This window comes from Pleurodeles waltl, chromosome 4_2 (genome assembly GCF_031143425.1).
Source record: "Pleurodeles waltl isolate 20211129_DDA chromosome 4_2, aPleWal1.hap1.20221129, whole genome shotgun sequence".
In the NCBI taxonomy this organism is placed as follows: Eukaryota; Metazoa; Chordata; class Amphibia; order Caudata; family Salamandridae; genus Pleurodeles; species Pleurodeles waltl.
In genome coordinates this window covers 327,077,853-327,096,320 of record NC_090443.1, presented here as the reverse complement: position 1 = coordinate 327,096,320, position 18,468 = coordinate 327,077,853, and the positions used below count along the sequence as shown (strand labels likewise).

Here is an 18,468-nt window from a genome sequence, read left to right as displayed (position 1 = left end):
GCACAGCACTACATCTTTATTCAAACATATTTCTCCCAGCCTTACATACTCAGTTCATGAACTAACCACACATATACTGCACAGTACTGCTCTGTCTTTGTTCTGTACCCTTCTCAGGCACGCGCACATTAAGTGCAGAGTCACTACTCCTGTGCTGCACAGCCCTCTACATTTACCTGCTGTAGCCAAGGATTAGTTAAGCACACAGCAGTGAAACTTTAAAAAGGATAGTGAGCATGTAGGCCTCACTACAGTGAAACAGAGTAAAAAAGACCTGTTCACTACTACTGATCACTTCATGGCATGCTGTTACCACCACGCTTGTGCTACTTAACTATTTGTGAAGGGGGTAGCTTTCTATCACTAAGAGTGTAGTGCTTTGGGTGCCCCTCCCATGCCAACAAGAACGCAATCAATCAATCAATTTAATCAGAATTTGTAGAGTACAGCACTGTCACCCCTGGGGGTATTGGGCCACTGGCATGCAAGGTTTTAGTTGAAAAGCCAGGTCTTGAGTTTCTTTTTGAAGTCTGCAAGGAAGGGTGCTGTTCGGAGGTGGAGGGGAAGGTCATTCTAGGTCTTAGCGGTGATGTAGGAGAAAGATCGGTTGACGCTGAGATGGATTCGCAGTGTCTGTGTGAGGGCAAGTGAGGAGGAGCACAGGTGTCTGCCAGGTTGGTGGAAGTTCAGTCAGTGGTTGATGTAGGCCAGTCCTTGATCATGTAAGGTCCTGAAGGCGTGCATGAGGATCTTGAACTGGCATGGGGAGCCAGTGGAGGTGGGGGTGATTTGGGGAGGTCCATTCCGGATCTAGCTGCTGCATTCTGTATGGTCTGGAGTTTTTTGAGGAGTTGCTTGGGGATGCCAGCATAGAGTGCATTGCCATAATTGACACAGCTGGTGATGAGGGCCTGGGAGGTGATTTTCCTGGTATTGACTGGGATCCATCTCAAGAGTCTGTAGAGCATGCAGAGAGTGTGGAAGCAGGAGGAAGTGACTCCGCTGATTTGTCGCTTCATAGTCAGGTCACTGTTGAGGATGATTCCAAGGTTGCGTGCATGATCTGTGGGAGTGGGTCCGAGTTTGGCTAACCACCAGCTGTGGTCCCATATTGATGAGTTACTCCCGAAGATCAGTACTTCTGATTTGTCAGAGATCAGTTTGAGGCAGTTTGCTCTCATCCAGTTGGCTACATTGGTCATGGTGTTGCAGAACTTAGTTCGGGTGGTGGAGGCGTGTTCGGTGAGTAAGAGGATGAGCTGTGTATCGTCTGCGTAGGATATGATGTGAGACCATTGGATCTGATGATGTCGGCAAGAGTGTGGGGTCATGTAGGTGTTGAACCATGAGACAGGTCTATTTCATGGCGCACACGCACGATCCATGTTTACTTATGACAAAAAAATCAGCATTAGGGGTCCAGACAACAGCACATTTGGGTACTCATGGCAGGGTTACAACAATGCAGACAACATTTCTGTCCTAACAGTGATCTAAAGTTGTATGTTGATAAAACTAAAGATATTACTCAATCTGGCCATGTAGTGTTAATTTTGGTCCCATACCCAGGGCCAGCTTTTGGGTGGTGCGAGCGTTGCGGTGGGGCCGGGCGCTGACCTTAGGGGGGCGTGTGTTTAGAAATAACTTCAGAAACTTGCAGTTTAAAAGCATCTGCTGAAAAGTTCCTTTTGCCTCCAGCCTTCAGGAAACAATTAAAGTGTCAAGATACCTCTTGTGATTAATGTTCCTGCTAGGGAGAGAGATGGGAGTTTTGCCTAGCTGCAGCTTTGACTCAACATAAAGTAGCAGATAGGATTAATATGCCTCCTGCAAAAACAGAACTATGGGCCATATCTGAAAAAAGTGGCACTGCACACAGTGCTGCACCACTTTTCTTGCGCCTCTTAGCGCCCCCCTAACACCACCATGTGTGCATCATATTTAAAATACGGCGCACCATGGCGGCAGTTAGGGGACTAGCGTCAGAATTTTTTACGCTAGTCTGGCGCTTTGCAGAATTAGCAGAAAAAATGATGACGTTAATCCTGCAAAGCACCCAGAGGCCCATTGTAACCAATGGAAGCCTCCTTTTAATGCCTGCTCTGTTTAGGCATTAAAAGTGCCGGGAAAAAAATGACACAAAGAAATCTGTCAGATTTCTTTGCGCCATTTTTTTGGGCGGCCCTAATGGGCAGATATCCCCTTTGCATACATAATGCCTGGCGCAGGCATAATGTAGCGCAGAGGGTTACAAAGTGGCGCAGTGCATGCATTGCATCACTTTTGTAAATATGGCGCAGCATTTGTGGCCTTCTAATACCACATTAGGATAAACAAATGACACTATTGTGGTGTTAGAATGGCACTAGGGGCTCTTAAATATGCCCCATGTGGCATATTTGAAAAAAGTGGCGCTTCACATAGTGCTGCACCACTTTTCTTGTCCCCCTTAGCACCCCTAACGCCACCATGTGTGTGCTGTATTTAAAATACAACACACCATGGCAGTAGTTAGGGGACCAGTGTCAGATTTTTTTAAAGCTAGTCAGGCGCTTTGCAGGATTAGTGTAAAAAATGTTGGCGCTAATCCTGCAAAGCACCCAGAGGCTCAATGTAACCAACGGAAGCCTCTGTTTAATGCCTGCTCTGACTTATAAAGACGATACCCTATGGGAGAAGCTAGTAAAATGGTTGAATAAGTAGTGGACAATAAAACCAGTAGTCATCTGAGAGGTGCCCAAGGCACAGCAGGTTCCTGGATGATGTGACAGTTAAGCAGCTGAACCGAGTGCTGCGCAGACGCCCTTTTAAGAAGGAAGCATGCAGTGACTGACCAGCTGACTGATGTAGTGTCTGCAAACTTAAACCATAAACTGAAAGTCACCCAGACTTAGAGAGGGCAGTGGGTGGCATTACAGGGACTTGCTCTGAGGTTCCTAGGGATAAAAGCTATTAACAAGCTGCTGACATCAACCATTCAAAGCGGGAGTCCAAAGCAGCAACTGAAATCCTATGTGGAGCTAAACGAGCAGCAGAGCAGAGAGCATCAGTATACTGCTATGAAGCCCTGCGCACCATAGCAGAAAGCAAAAGATCCAGTCACTCAGAGGTGTAGGAGTTCGTACAGCCAATATAAAGACAACAAACTATTGCCAACAAGGTGAAGCACTTATCTGCATAAAGGAACCAGTGCAATGTACTTACACCAATGCTCAAAGAGAGAAAAACAGGAAACATGAATTGGCAGTTTGCGTATTTAAGATATAGGTCCATGCCCAGAGCTCAGTTTCCTTATAACATGAAGACAATTATTAATCTCTAGCAACAGAATACATCACTAGCCCAAAGCATAATCATTTGCAAAAGCCCCCTACCAGGAGTTTGAAGATTCCTGCTTCCTCGTGGAACTTTGCAGCAACGTAGTCGAGCAGCTCCATCTGATGCTCACCTTGTTAAAACATGCAAGAGGACACTCAGGAGGATGAAGTTTAGAGACAAATGTGACAGAGGCAAAGTACATCACACAGGCACACTCACACAAGCACATTGCAAATAAACCTTACTGGAACATTGACCATGTTCAAAATCAGCAAGGTCAAGGATCCCATTAAATGAAAAAGATTGCCAATTGTATTGCATAATCAGTTGTTTCTATTTTCAGTTTCTGTTTGTTGAGAATTCCAGTGAGGTTATTCAGTGTTTTCTAATGTTTAAATAAAATGTAATGGGTTGCTGTTCTCCCTATTTTTATAACATATTTTATTTTTATTTCCTTCCTTTCCTTGTTTATTCCTAAATTAAACTCGACCTTCATTCTGTTCTGCGAATTGCCACTTCTGCTAATCATTTCTTTCACCTCCATGCCTGTCACATTTCCCAAAAGTCAAACGCCTCTTTCCGGCAATTCAGTCCCACCCCATGTCAAGAATGTGCATGGATGGAGATGTTTTTGGACCTCATTATATCTGATTGTAGCAGATGCAATACTACTAATGGGTATCTAATACACATACCACTACATTATTGTTCAAAGCATTGGCAAAAATCAGCCATATAAAGATGTTTCCTTACAACATGAGGTATGTGTTTTGGGGTGCTCAGTGCTCTGTGAAGGTAAGCCAGTGTCGCACTACCCTGTACTTTGTCTCGAGATACCAAGAAGGGACTAGTCTATTAAATCTATTATTACTATCTGATCTGGGACAATGGCAACTCTGCCTGCTTAAATGGAAGAAGCATGCAAAGAAATCAATATGCATACTGTAAACTATAGCTTTTCTGGTGACAGCAAACTGTGCTGCTGTTGGAAGCAGCTGCTGAGGTAGTAGGAAACGTTATGCTTTGTAGTATGCCTTGTATCCTTTCCCTTTGCAGTTCACTCAGTGAATGAAGTTTATTGAATTGTTGGTCCATGCCTATAGCATTCTATGTTTATTTGAAAGCCTGTGCGAGGACTGCTAAGCATTGACTTTTCGCAAGCGTGTGACTTGATTTTGCGACCCGCAATCAGGAAGTCGCAAATTGCAAGTCACAAACCATATGCAAAAGCAAAAAGCCCGTTTTGTACACCCAGATTACCACTGATTCAGAGCAGGTGGTAATCAGAACCAAAGTATAAAAGGAGACCAAGAAGGCATCTGGGTGACTCAAAATGGCTGAACTGTACGTGATTGCATGGAGGAGGCAGTGACAGGAGGGGATATATCGAACCAGGCAGACACTATTCCAACAAACTGAGGAGATTTATGACAAATATAGACTGAGCAGTGCTGTTATCTTAGAAATAATTGAACTGCTGAAACCTCAGCTTGAACGACAGACAATGCGCGGCAGTGCCATCCCCACACATGTGCAAGTGCTATGCTCACTGCACCTCTTGGCCTCAGGTAGCTATCAGGGGGTGATTGCAGTGGCAGGTGGGGTATCCCAAAGTGCCCTCTCACAATTCTTCAGACGTTTCCTAGATGCCATACTGGCACACATGTCCATATATATATATATACCTACCCAGGAATGAGGCAGAAATCAACAGCACCAAGTTGGACAGATTGCCAACTTCCCCCATGTAATAGGGTGTGTGGACGGGACACATATACAAATTTGCCCACCTGGAAATCTGGAATATGTGTTCCGCAATAGGAAATGTACCCACTCACGAAACATCCAGGTGGTATTTGACGCCCATAATGTCATTACTGACATTGTAGCTAAATATCCAGGGAGTACACATGACTCATACATATTCAGGCACAGTGGGATACACCAACGCCTAGAACGTGGGGAGTTTGGAGACGGATATCTATTTGGTATTGGTGACTACACTCTGAAGCCATACATACAGGTCACTGTGTAACCCTGTGATGCCCTGCTAAATTTGCCTTTTTTATCAAACAGGCAACAGTGCATATGCCCTGAGACCATGGATACTCACCCCATACCTAACACCTGGCAATCAGAACGAGAGGTGATATAACATTGCACATCGGCGGACCAGAATTGTAGTCGAGAGGACCTTTGGCTTGTTAAAGGCAAGATTCAGATGCCTGCACAAAAGTGGAGGTGCACTCCAGTATGCCCCAGAAACACCATGCAAGATAGTTGCAGCCTGTGCCATCCTACACAACATTGCCACCAGACGTGGGCTACATCTCACCCCTGAAGACACAGACAGGGATGATGAGGAGCAAGAGCTACCACACCGACTGCCTGGGGATAGAAGCATCGCAAATGAGGGCAGACAGAGACGGAACCACATTGCAACCCAATACTTTGGCAGGTACGTGGCAACCGTGAGCACACTCACTAATGTCAGACACACATAGCCCAGTTATGTAGTGAAACAAACAAAACCTTTTTATTGCTAAACTATGATATCATTAGAAATGTGCAGTATGCCACAGTCTGGAATTGTAAACAGTCAAATCAGACACATTAATTGCATGTGCCTCAGTAATAGTACATGTTGGTGGCTCACAGCCTCCTCCGACTGCGGCCACCATGGCTCTCTCCTGGTGGGTCCCCTGAGTCCTGCCGTGCACTGCTTCTCTGCAGCACACGCGCATCAGTGGCAGACACACTGCTTATTGTAGAGCCCTCCTCGCTGTCCTGCGGGGTATCCCCTGTGCCCCTTGCAGCCTGTCTGGTCTCCATTATGTCCACTGCATGGCTGATGTGGCCAAGTCCTCGTGCCACATCACCAGCGAAATGACCCAGTTCGACCTGCAGGCTGACAGTGCGCCTTGACAGGCAGGTGGTGTTTGTAGCCAGGCGTCCAATGGATGCTGCAAGTCTGTCGAACCGGGCTGCTGTGTTGCGCTCCCTGCGCCGTGCCTGTGCCCTGTCAGCCACCAGTTCCCTGACCAATAATTTGATGGACTATGTCAGGTTCCCCAGATGGGTGTTCATATTTTGGAACTGATTGTCCACATTAGCCAGCCCATGGGTCATAGTGGTCTGCAGTCTTGTGACGTTCCTGTTAATTGACCTCAACTGTCTGTTTTGCAGGCGCTGACCCTGTACTAGTGATGCCTCAAGTCCCGCAAACTCAACATCTGCGACATCCTCCCTGTGCACAGACTGCACTCTACGGCGGCGTCTGCGCACTGCTCCTGCTACTGGCTGTGTGTCTCTCTCTGTAGGCCAAGTCCCTGGTGCTACCACTGCTGCCTCCATATCCAGCGCAGGATTTTCCATGGAATCTGGTGCCATTTCCATGGGTGGTGGTGCCCTGCTGTGCCCTGCTGTGTCAGTGGCAGCCTCCTCCTGTGGGTCTGGCTCATGTTCCTCTCCCTGCACGTGTTCGCTGATGGGGGGGGGCTTGTGGGAAATCTGTGGGACACAGGGGATACACTGTCAGTCTCGCACATCTGTTTTTTGCCTCATAATAAATGTTTGCCAATATTTGGACTACTGTACTACATTGCCCATAATGCACTATTCTAGAGGTTGCTAGACTGGAATGGAGCTAGTCTGGTGGTGCCTGCTGCTGTGTACTGGGATTCTGTGTATAGTGCATTTGTGGGTGTCAAAGCATATATCATGGTACTCACTTTTTGATGTTCCAGGTGCTGAACTGTCCACATCTCCTATGCCCAGGACAGCCTCCGCCTCCAGTGTTGTCTCCACCATGGTTTCCATGGCTGTAGGTGGTGGAACGGTGGATGGGCCTCCTTCAGTGCCCTGCATCTCCCTCATGCCCTCCGCAACACCTGGAGCGAAGGTCATACCACCTTTTCCTGATTTCATCTAGGGTGCAGTGGCTTACCCCAATGGCATTTATTTTTTCCTGGATGTCTGGCCACATTTTTTTCTTATGAGTGTCAGGGACACTCATTGCTGCCGTGCCAAAGAGTTGGTCATGGTGCAGGCAACACTCCTCCGTTAGTACCTCCAACTCCTTGTCAGAGAACTTTAGTTTTCTCTTCCTGCCAGCACTGGCTGTCTCCTTCTCCATTGTTGCTGCAGCTCCTCTCACCTGGGTGTGGCTCTGCAGTTTGGGCTGGGTGTGCTCCTCCCTCCTCCCAGTTCTATTTGGTGACTTCCTGGTTCTGATGTCATCACCGAGAGCCAGGAAGTGGGTTTCCCAACTGTTATGTTCCACCTGCAGGCAATTTGCGAGGAAGTCGCAATTTGCGACACCGGACCACACCCTTCACGCATATTGTGACCTCGCTAAAAATGGAGGTCGCAAATTGCGGTGCGACACCTCTGCGACTCGCAATTTGGTATGGCGAGTCTTTATGGCATTTGGTTTTGCGAGTCGGAAATAGCAATTCGCATGGAGTTGCTATTTCCGATTCGCAAATTTTTACCTACCTACATCTGGCCCTAAGTCTTTCCAGAGTGAAAGCAACAGTTTAGTGTTTTTACTGACAGTACATGTAAAATAGGTGTTCTGCCTGTGAAATATGCTGCACCCTGGCTTAGGGTTCAGTAGGCCTGCCATAGGGGTGACTTACACATAGTGCAAGGGGAGCCTTGGGTTTACCATTACTTTAAACAGCAAAGTCAGACTAGAAGTCTGAAATTGCTCTTCCACTGTGCAATGTGGACAAGGAGACTTGTTTTACCTATGTCACCCCCTGAATGACACAACCAATACTGCAATCCCTGGGGTGAACGTTTAACTTACATGACCTGGGTAATCTTGGTACCATATACTATGGCTTATAGGTAAGTTAGCTTATGCCAAATGGGTATAAGCCAATTCAACAAGCATGTTTTTGGGTTAGGGCACTGGCACTGAGATCTGGTTAGCAGGCCTTAGTACACTCTCAGAGTTAAAACAACAAAAAACTTGGGGGTGACCATACAAAAAGAGCCATTTCCGTACGCAAGGCTGCTAAGTTCAAGGATCACAAGTTGGGGTGTAGTACTTGTACAGAAGGTCCGGTCTGCCCAACAGCCTCTTGTGCAGTCATTCTGATAGATGGAGAAAATCTGTGAACCATCACTGACGGGGCCATTCCAGAGCAATAAGAATAATTGTGGCCTTTGATGGCCTTGCTGAATACTGTTGGCAATAAGGGAGTAGAAAAATGTGCCTGACCATTTGATCCATAGGGTATTGCACAATGTGCCTGGTTGGTAAAACTCAGAGAAGTTTTTTTGTTTTCTTCAATTGCGAAGAGGTCTATTTGAGTAAAACTTAATTGCAAAAGATGTCTTGGAAGATAGCTTTTTTACGTCTCATTTGTGGTTGTCTTGAATGGTTCTGCTCACTAGGTCCACTTGAACATTCTGGACATTTGGCACATGAACAGCTGTAATCCTTAGATTTCTGAATACTAGCCATTTTCAGACTGTTGAACGCAATAGTAACGGTTGTGGTCTGCAACAAAGCACCAAAGGCAAACCATATAGGGGTCTGTCACAGACCTCTGTCTGTGACAGGAATCACAGACTTACACCCCATTGTGTATTTTCTGTTAAATCTTAAGACTGAATCGCTTTTGTAAGGCACCAAACACAAAACTATAAACACCATCTTCACTCCCCTTCTGCCTGCTGGTCAACAAGCTTGTTTGCCATAAGGAATTAGACATGTCATCCATGGCCTGCCTTCAGGGTCCCCACACCTTATCAAACCTTTTTGGGGATCTTCATGTCTTGTACAGCATTTTTTGAATCACATGCACCAGTCTACATTGGCTTCCTATCTTTTCAGCTTTGGGATTGCACTGCTCCCCCATATTCTGATGACATCCCTTTTGGCCACCATTAGAGCTGTACTGCCGAAGAGCACTGTGTACCTATCAAGGGACTGGTCGCCCCATATCCCTAGAGCTGGTTGTACATTCTTTAACTTCCGAGTGACACTTACCTAGCCCTTCCCAGTACCTCCTAAGGAGAGGGCATTCCCAGAATGTGTGGAGCAGGGCACTCTTTTGTCTGCAGCCCCTTAGGCATCTGTCTAAATCCGTCTTGCTCATTAAACACAGTCTTGTACAGGTAAAATAGACCCTATGAATCAATTGCACTAGTTGGAAGCCAAACTAGATAGCTGTCTTCCAGGAGTATCTGCATGCTGCCCCACTGTTTTTTGCACAACCATCTACACACACTAAGAGACAGTCTCAAAAAAATGGCTGGACAAAATGATAAAAAAGTTAGTAAAAGATTACTGGAGATAGCTCTCTCTAGGTCTGCGCTGACTGGTGGGGAAATAAAAAAAAACTGACGTCAGCGTGCTGGGGTGGCAGCTATTTAGGCACTGTGCGTGTCAGATCTGATGCAGAGCCAAATGACACCACTTATCGACACGCAAAGGTACTTCTTGAAAGGTTTCCAGATCCAGTATGATGTCTGTGGCTAGAAGTCCCTCTCAGATTGAAGTGGCGTGGAGTGGTGTGGAGTAGAGTGGAAGAGAGTGGCGTAGAGTATAGTGGCACAGGATGGAGTGGCATGGACTGGATTGGGGGTAGAGTGCCATAGAGTGGAGTAGATTGGCGTGGAGTGGCATGGTGTAGAGTACAGTGGAGTGGCATAGAGTAGAGAGGTGTAGATTGATGTAATGTAACGTAGTGTGGCGAGGTGTGGTGTAGAGGTATACAGTGGAGATGCACACATTGGCATGGTGTATAGTGGAGTGGTGTAGAGTAAAATGGCATAGAGTGGAGTAGTATGGAGTGCAGTAGCGTAGAATGGAGTGGCATAGAGTTGAGTGAACTGGCATAGGATGGAGTTGCTTTGAATGAAATGGTGTAGAAACCTATTCCCCACTGACCTTCACTTACTGCTCCCCCCTCCCAGCGCCTTGAGACCCTAATGGGTGAATAGCAGCGCTTTACAGGTACTTGATTGATTGATTGAAGGAGTGGTGTAGAGTGGAGTGGCATAGAGTGGAATGGAGTAGTGAAGAGTGGCGTGGCTTACAGTGGAGTTCAATGGTGTGGAGTTGAGAGGAGTGGCATAGAATGGTGTGGAGTTAGTGGTGTGTAGTAGGGTAGAGTGTAGTGGAGTGCAGTGGAGCAAGGACGGTTCTAGGACTTTGGGTGCCCTGGAAAGTAAGGTAACTTGTGAGGCCCCTCCAAAGTGCATACAACCTGACACATTCATGGCTGATTGCATATCAATAGATGACCCAACTCCTGAAGCTGCTTTGTACAGACCCCTCCTGGACTGCAGGCCCTCCCTCTCAGCCACCTACAAGCACATCGCAGAAGCTCATGAGGGACAGAATGTCTGAGAGCTGCTTTTCATCAGAGAGGGTTAAAACTTCTGTGGGACAATAGGAGACCCATGGTGATACCGAATGGACAGCAGGCCAGAAGGCCTGATTGCAGGACAAACTTGCAGAATGTATCTCCCTGCAACTGGGCCCTTAGGAAGGCCCCCTCCACTAAGTCTCGCCTCACTATACCATGGTTGTGAGGCTCAGGGGAGGGAGCCCCTCCTTTGGCCACAATTGCAAGGAGACACCTTGCTCTCAATCATATGAGCAGTGGTCAGAAGAGCACCAGTGTGTTCTTGGCTGTGAAACACTGGTGCAGGGCCCAGTTTTCATGGGCTGACAGCGGAGCTTTGGGCAGCTGCCCACACTGTCCTTGCCTAGCAAAGGCCCCTGGAGTGGAGGGTGGAGCGCCATAGAGTAGTGTGCCATAGAGTTGTACATCTGTAGGTGTAAGTGCCTTAAACAAGGAACTCAAACTCAATGTAAAGTTATGAGGCATAAAAGGGATGAATGGCTGAAATCCAACAAAAATAGGCATTTGCCAGCAAGCATCATGAAGGTGCAAATATGTTGTTAGTGTGACATTTATACATTATAATGGCTTAATCCAACACACGTAAAATGTAATTTTTATTGTACGAGTAAGCCAAAACATGCAGGTATAGATAATGTCCAAAAATGGATTTGAAAACAGAACAAATGGAGAAAGCAGCACAAAACTGGAAACAGAGGAAGTATCTTGAAACATATACATTTTTGGTGATAAGCAATATAAAAATATAAAAAAGATGTGTATAATAAGTACAGCAGTCAAAGAAAATAGTACCCCAATCACTGTGCAAGCAGCAGACGGGCACTAATTGAGATGAATCAATCAGTGCTTTTTCCAAGTTCCACACAGAGAAAAGGAAGTAACTCCTAGCACTATTAGGAAGCATCAAAGAAGAACGACAATGATGCAAAAGAATAGTAAAAAATGGGGGGGCTACGAGCCCTTTCTAGTAAACAATACCCCTCCCAGCAGGAAGCCATGCGCTGTCAGCAGGCAAGACCTAAAAATAGTTCCATAGCAGCTTCAATGAGACCCAGAACACATGGTAATAAAGGCCTTGAGGGAGAACATTGGTGTAAGGTCTCAAAAATAACAGACATTGAGGCTGTTGTAACTGGAAGAGAAATATGCAGGTTGTTTGCCCCTCCTATAATGACTTATTGAAAAGTATTGATGCCATCTACCCCTAGGTATCCTCGCTGGAAGAGAGTCAGTTAGTGTAGTAGAGTATCTTTCTCTCAATGTGGCTGAGTAGTAGGTCCGTGACAACTGTGATCAGGATTTGGAATCTCGTCTATGTTGTGAATATCAACATTTGGGTGATCTTGACTGATAAGCGTTATGGTGAGATTACAACTTTGGCCTGGACCTGTGACAAGGTCTGGAATGTTGGAATGCAGACCTGGAGTGTCTAATAGGAGCAGATGCAGATTTAGGTTTTTTTTTAACCCTTGAAGCTGTAGGCTGAGGAAGCTCCGCAGGAATTACTGGTGGTGGAGCATGTTAGCTGGCAGATGGGAGGCATTGCTGGCAGAGGAGAAGGCAAGTTCAGTACGAGGACTGGAGATCTAGACTGCAAATACATCCTGGAATACTAAGAGTCTGATTCAGAGGGAAGTTTTCATGGCTTCTTCCTTGAAAGCCACTCTGACATATTCTCTATGCAGTGTAAGAACGTCTTGTCATCAAATGATGTTTTAACAATGACAAACCCCTCCACATCAATGGTTTTCTTCTGCTCGATGCAGAAGAAGCAGGTGCTGTACCTCTTCTCAACCTCAATGTCCTCAACTTTGAATGTGAATGTCATTTCTCACCTTGACTTCTCCTTTTGAATTTCCCCCTGCAAGAGTCATCAGAGGGTGAGACAGGAGCACTGGTAGAATGAGTAGCCACTCCTCCACCCTCAGCACCTTCTCAGAAATTGATTGCTGCTTCTTTTGCCTTTCTTCTTGGCCATGCATGTGAATCTTCTAATGCTCTCTCAAGGTGCGCCTGGAGAGCGTGGCTGCAGTGATGACATCTTCTGGGGTTATGACATCCGGGCAGGCATAGGATAAAATCAGGTGAGAATCTGTTTGACCCATTTATCTGCCCACATTCTGGACATTTCACAAAAAGAGCTAGCACTTTTGAAAAAGAAGAACACATTTCCCATCATGAAAAAAACAGAAAAATTCTCCCAGCCCCAAAGGATGTCATCGGAACCAATTTCAAAATGGCTCTGAAAGGTGTTAGTAAAGAAAGAAGCCTTAAAAAGGCCGATATATGTGCTACAAGATCCTATCAGAAAAAAGAACTGAGGTATCTATGAGGCATGACAGGACACTGAAGGTCTATGTGTCCTTAAAGGAACAGTGTCAATTTTCACTTTAACATAGCTACAGCCCGTAGAGGTACATTGCCCTGTCCTTCCCTGCCATTCACTTTAAAACGAAAATAAAAAAGTTTTGTGAAGGATGTTTTTATAATGTAATTTGTCTTCCTTTCTAATGGCCCTTCAGGAAATGATGTATTTTTCCCAGTTTAAAAAGTAAATAATGGAATTGCCAATTTAGGCCCATATTTAAACTTTTTTAGTGCCGCATTTGCATAATTTTTTGACATAAAAGCTGCACAAACTTACAAAATACAATAATATTTTGTAAGTTTGTGTCAAAAAATGATGCAAATGCAGTGCTAAAAAAGTTTCAATACGGGCCTTAGGGGGTCATTACAACATTGGCGGTAAATGCAGCTTACCGCCGTGCAGAAGACCGCCAACACACCGCCGCGGAATACCGCCACTGCCATTATGACCCACAGCTCGGAATCCGCCCAAATTTAGACACCCACACAAGTCTGCCACACCAAAGGTCAGTGATAAACTGGTGATAACAAAACCTCCACCGTCACACCAACAGGAATACGCCCACACTATCACGACCCACGAATCCACGCACTGGTCTTTCAACCACGGTATTCCATTGGCGGTACACACCGCCGCGCTCAAAATACACACACTCTTACAAAACACATCCACATTGGACAATTCTAAATGCACACACCTGATACACATACACACACCACTCCCACACATCCAATGCAATATAAAACACACACCCATATCATCCACAAAGCCTTGCGACAACAATTGCGACTGAAGGCCAGAGAGAGACACCACCAGAAAGAAGAATAGCATCCACAGGCACTCAACACCATCACTCACACAACATCATCGCACCTCACACAACACAACTCTAAATATCACCCCACACATCACACCACACACCGCCCCACACATCACCCACACCACTCCATGGCACCGCAAAGACACCCCAGGTTTTCTGAGGAGGAGTTCAGAGGACTGACGGCGGACCCCCACCCCCACCTCCTCCCCCAGAACTCACAACATGGGAGGAGCAGGTCTTGGCTAAACTGCATCCTGAGTGCCTCGCAGGAGTAGCTGGAGGAATGGACTCTGGTAAGTCAAATCTTAACTATTACATCCCCCACCCTACCTGCATGCTATCACATACCCCCACCCTCACCCTCACCCCATCACTCCAACTCCTCACATATGTCCCAATATCACAAACCACACATCCCAAACCCAAGCCCTGCATGTAACACCAAAGCATGGACACCCATCACCAAAGCATGTCCACTGCACATACCCATACACCCCCCTAAACCATTATCACACAAGGTCCAACTCAAGAATGCAAGCAATGGGCTACAGGGTCACCCACCCATTGCACACCATGGCACACACAGATGCAATAATCATGCTTTTACACCCCTGCAGGACCCATACCCAAAGTCAGCGGACAGGAGGGTCCATGCATGTCCACTCCACCCACAGAAGAGGCCCACAGTGATGACAGCAGCTCTGTCCAACTGGATCTAGATGACCAGCCCGGCCCATCTGGGACCTCGGGGCAGTCGGTTCCCCTGACACAGTCACTGGCCACCACAGAGCTTCCCCCCTCTGGAAACACCAGCACAGCACCCACCCAGCGGGCCCATACCTCTGTCCCCAGGACACGTCAATCAGCAGTGTGTCCTCCACTACAGGGAACCCAGACTAACCCACCACCCCAACAACACCAGGGACCTCGGGGCAGTGGTAGTGGGCACAAGGTTCAGGGGACAGAGGCCCAGGGAAACAGGGGAACTGGGAGGGCTGCTGTGCAACAGGGGGAGGACAGGCCCAGGGAACCCACTTTCCACGAGGCCCTCTCCAACATCATGGGAGCATACCACCATTCCCAGGAGACAATGGCAACGGTACTGGCCAAGTTCCAGGAGACCCAGCGGCTGCAGGAGGAACAGTATTTGGGGTTCAGGGAGGAACTCAACTCCATCAATTCCACCCTGGGCACCATTGTAGGGGTGCTGAAGGAACTCTTCAACACCAGGAGGGACACTGTGGCACCACAAGCGGCCACTGACACTAGCCTGGATGATGAACTGCCCACCACCTCCGCCGGCGCTGGTGGACAGGAGGCACCGCCACAGGACCACAACACCAGCACCCCACCCCATGCAGATGGAGAACCACCCTGTAAACGGTCCCTGAGATCCAGGACAAAGACAGAGAACAATGCCAAGAACCCCGCCAAGAAATGAGGCCACCCTGATTGTCATCCTTTTGTCCCACTTTGCCACCCTGTCCATACTTAAACTGCCCCAGCTTCACTTCCTATGTCCCTTTGGACAATGCACCTGTGAGACTAATAGACTGTACTCTGCCATGGACATTCCTCCACCCTCACCCTTGACCATTTTACAACCCCCTCCAATATTTAGCACTTAAATAAACACCCTTGAATCACAAAACAATCTGGATTCAGTCTGTGCTTTCACAAATGTGTATTTGCAATAACTAAGGAAAATAGCAATGTCCATTGTATTGTCAACATACCTATGTCACACAGCTCTAGTCCATGAGGTAACATAGCAGAGGTCACACAGCGGGACCCACATCTGTGAAATTGAAAGGGAAAATGACAATTCAGGGTCCATACACTGGGTGAAAGTAACAGACAGATGATAGGTAGAAGAATTAAATCAGATGTAGCAGGCAGTGTTGTCTTCTTACCTGTGTCTCACTCGAAGTATTGCTGGATCACCGTGTTGTCCATTTCCTCTTCTTCTGCTTCCTCGTCTTCACTGTCCACAGGCTCCACAGCTGCCACAACACCTCTATCTGGACCATCCTCCTGCAGAAAAGGCACCTGTTGTCGCAAAGCCAAGTTGTGAAGCATACAGCAGGCCACGATGATCTGGCACACCTTCTTTGGTGAGTAGAATAGGGAACCACCTATCATATGAAGGCACCTGAACCTGGCCTTCAGGAGGCCAAAGGTTCTCTCTATAACCCTCCTAGTTCGCCTATGGGCCTCATTGTAGCGTTCCTCTGGCCTTGTCCTGGGATTACTCACTGGGGTCAGTAGCCATGACAGGTTGGGGTAACCAGAGTCCTGCAAATGGCGAGGGACAACTGTTAGACACACACTAACTCTTAGTGACATCCCCAGACACCTAGTCACACTGTATTGGGTCCATGTCCTCACCTAATAGCCACACACAGTGCCTCTGGAGTTGCCCCATCACATAAGGGATGCTGCTATTCCTCAGAATGTAAGCGTCATGTACTGAGCCAGGAAATTTGGCATTCACATGGGAGATGTACTGGTCTGCCAAACACACCATCTGCACATTCATAGAATGGTAACTCTTCAGGTTTCTGTACACCTGTTCACTCCTGCGGGGGGGACCAAGGCCACATGTGTCCCATCAATGGCACCTATGATGTTGGGGATATGTCCCAGGGCATAGAAGTCACCTTTCACTGTAGGCAAATCCTCCACCTGAGGGAAAACGATGTAGCTCCGCATGTGTTTCAGCAGGGCAGACAACAATCTGGACAACACATTGGAAAACATAGGCTGGGACATCCCTGATGCTATGGCCACTGTTGTTTGAAAAGACCAACTTGCTAGGAAATGGAGCACCGACAGCACCTGCACTTGAGGGGGGATTCCTGTGGGATGGCGGATAGCTGACATCAGGTCTGGCTCCAACTGGGCACACAGTTCCAGGATTGTGGTGCGATCAAGTCTGTAGGTGATGATTACATGTCGCTCCTCCATTCTCAACAGGTCCACCAGTGGTCTGTACACCAGAGGATGCCGCCATCTCCTCACCTGCCCCAGCGGACGTGCTCTATGGAGGAGAACAGCGAGCAGAGAGTCAACCAACTCTGAGGTACGTAAACACAACTTAATCGTAAATTGTTTTCAAATCGACATATTGTAGGAGGCTGGACTGGCTTGTAGTGAGTACCAAGGGGTACTTGCACCTTGCACCAGGCCCAGTTATCCCTTATTAGTGTATAGGGTGTCTAGCAGCATAGGCTGATAGATAATGGTAGCTTAGCAGAGCAGCTTAGGCTGAACTAGGAGACGAGTGAAGCTCCTACAGTACCACTTAGTGTCATATGCACAATATCATAAGAAAACACAATACACAGTTATACTAAAAATAAAGGTACTTTATTTTTATGACAATATGCCAAAGTATCTCAGAGTGTACCCTCAGTGAGAGGATAGGAAATATACACAAGATATATATACACAATACCAAAAATATGCAGTATAGTCTTAGAAAACAGTGCAAACAATGTATAGTTACAATAGGATGCAATGGGGCCACATAAGGATAGCTGCAAATCGTGCGGTAAGCGTTTTTGGATGCTGCTGTGGCCCAGGAAGGACCAGGATGTTGCAAATTGCGTCAGGAGAGAGAGGGGACGTCGAGCAAGACAAGGACCCCCCCACAGCAGCAGGTAGCACCCGGAGAAGTGCCAGAAACAGGCACTACGAGGATGCGGGAAATGGTGCTCACCCGAAGTCGCACAAAGAAGTCCCACGTCGCCGGAGAACAACTTAGGAGGTTGTGCAATGCAGGTTAGAGTGCCGTGGACCCAGGCTGGACTTTGCACAAAGGATTTCCGCCGGAAGTGCACGGAGGCCGGAGTAGCTACAAAAGTCGCGGTTCCCAGCAATGCAGTCTGGCGTGGGGAGGCAAGGACTTACGTCCACCAAACTTGGACTGAAGAGTCACTGGACTGTGGAAGTCACTTGGACAGAGTTGCTGGATTCGAGGGACCTCGCTCGTCGTGCTGAGAGGAGACCCAAGGGACCGGTAATGCAGCTTTTTGGTGCCTGCGGTTGCAGGGGGAAGATTCCGTCGACCCACGGGAGATTTCTTCGGAGCTTCTAGTGCAGAGAGGAGGCAGACTACCCCCACAGCATGCACCACCAGGAAAACAGTCGAGAAGGCGGCTGGATCAGCGTTACAGAGTTGCAGTAGTCGTCTTTGCTACTATGTTGCAGTTTTGCAGGCTTCCAGCGCGGTCAGCAGTCGATTCCTTGGCAGAAGGTGAAGAGAGAGATGCAGAGGAACTCGGATGAGCTCTTGCATTCGTCATCTAAAGTTTCCCCAGAGACAGAGACCCTAAATAGCCAGAAAAGAGGGTTTGGCTACCTAGGAGAGAGGATAGGCTAGCAACACCTGAAGGAGCCTATCAGAAGGAGTCTCTGACGTCACCTGGTGGCACTGGCCACTCAGAGCAGTCCAGTGTGCCAGCAGCACCTCTGTTTCCAAGATGGCAGAGGTCTGGAGCACACTGGAGGAGCTCTGGACACCTCCCAGGGGAGGTGCAGGTCAGGGGAGTGGTCACTCCCCTTTCCTTTGT

At 47.4% G+C, this 18,468-nt stretch overlaps 1 protein-coding gene across 1 annotated transcript in view; it reads right to left on the bottom strand.

Annotated features, from left to right (window-relative positions):
- Nucleotides 1-18,468, bottom strand: part of DMC1 (DNA meiotic recombinase 1) — a 1,145,966-nt gene that overhangs the window by 534,540 nt on the left and 592,958 nt on the right. Inside the window, exon 8 of the mRNA XM_069233161.1 lies at nt 3,375-3,448. Coding sequence (XP_069089262.1) covers nt 3,375-3,448 — 74 coding nt within the window. The remainder of the gene's footprint in view (nt 1-3,374; nt 3,449-18,468) is intronic.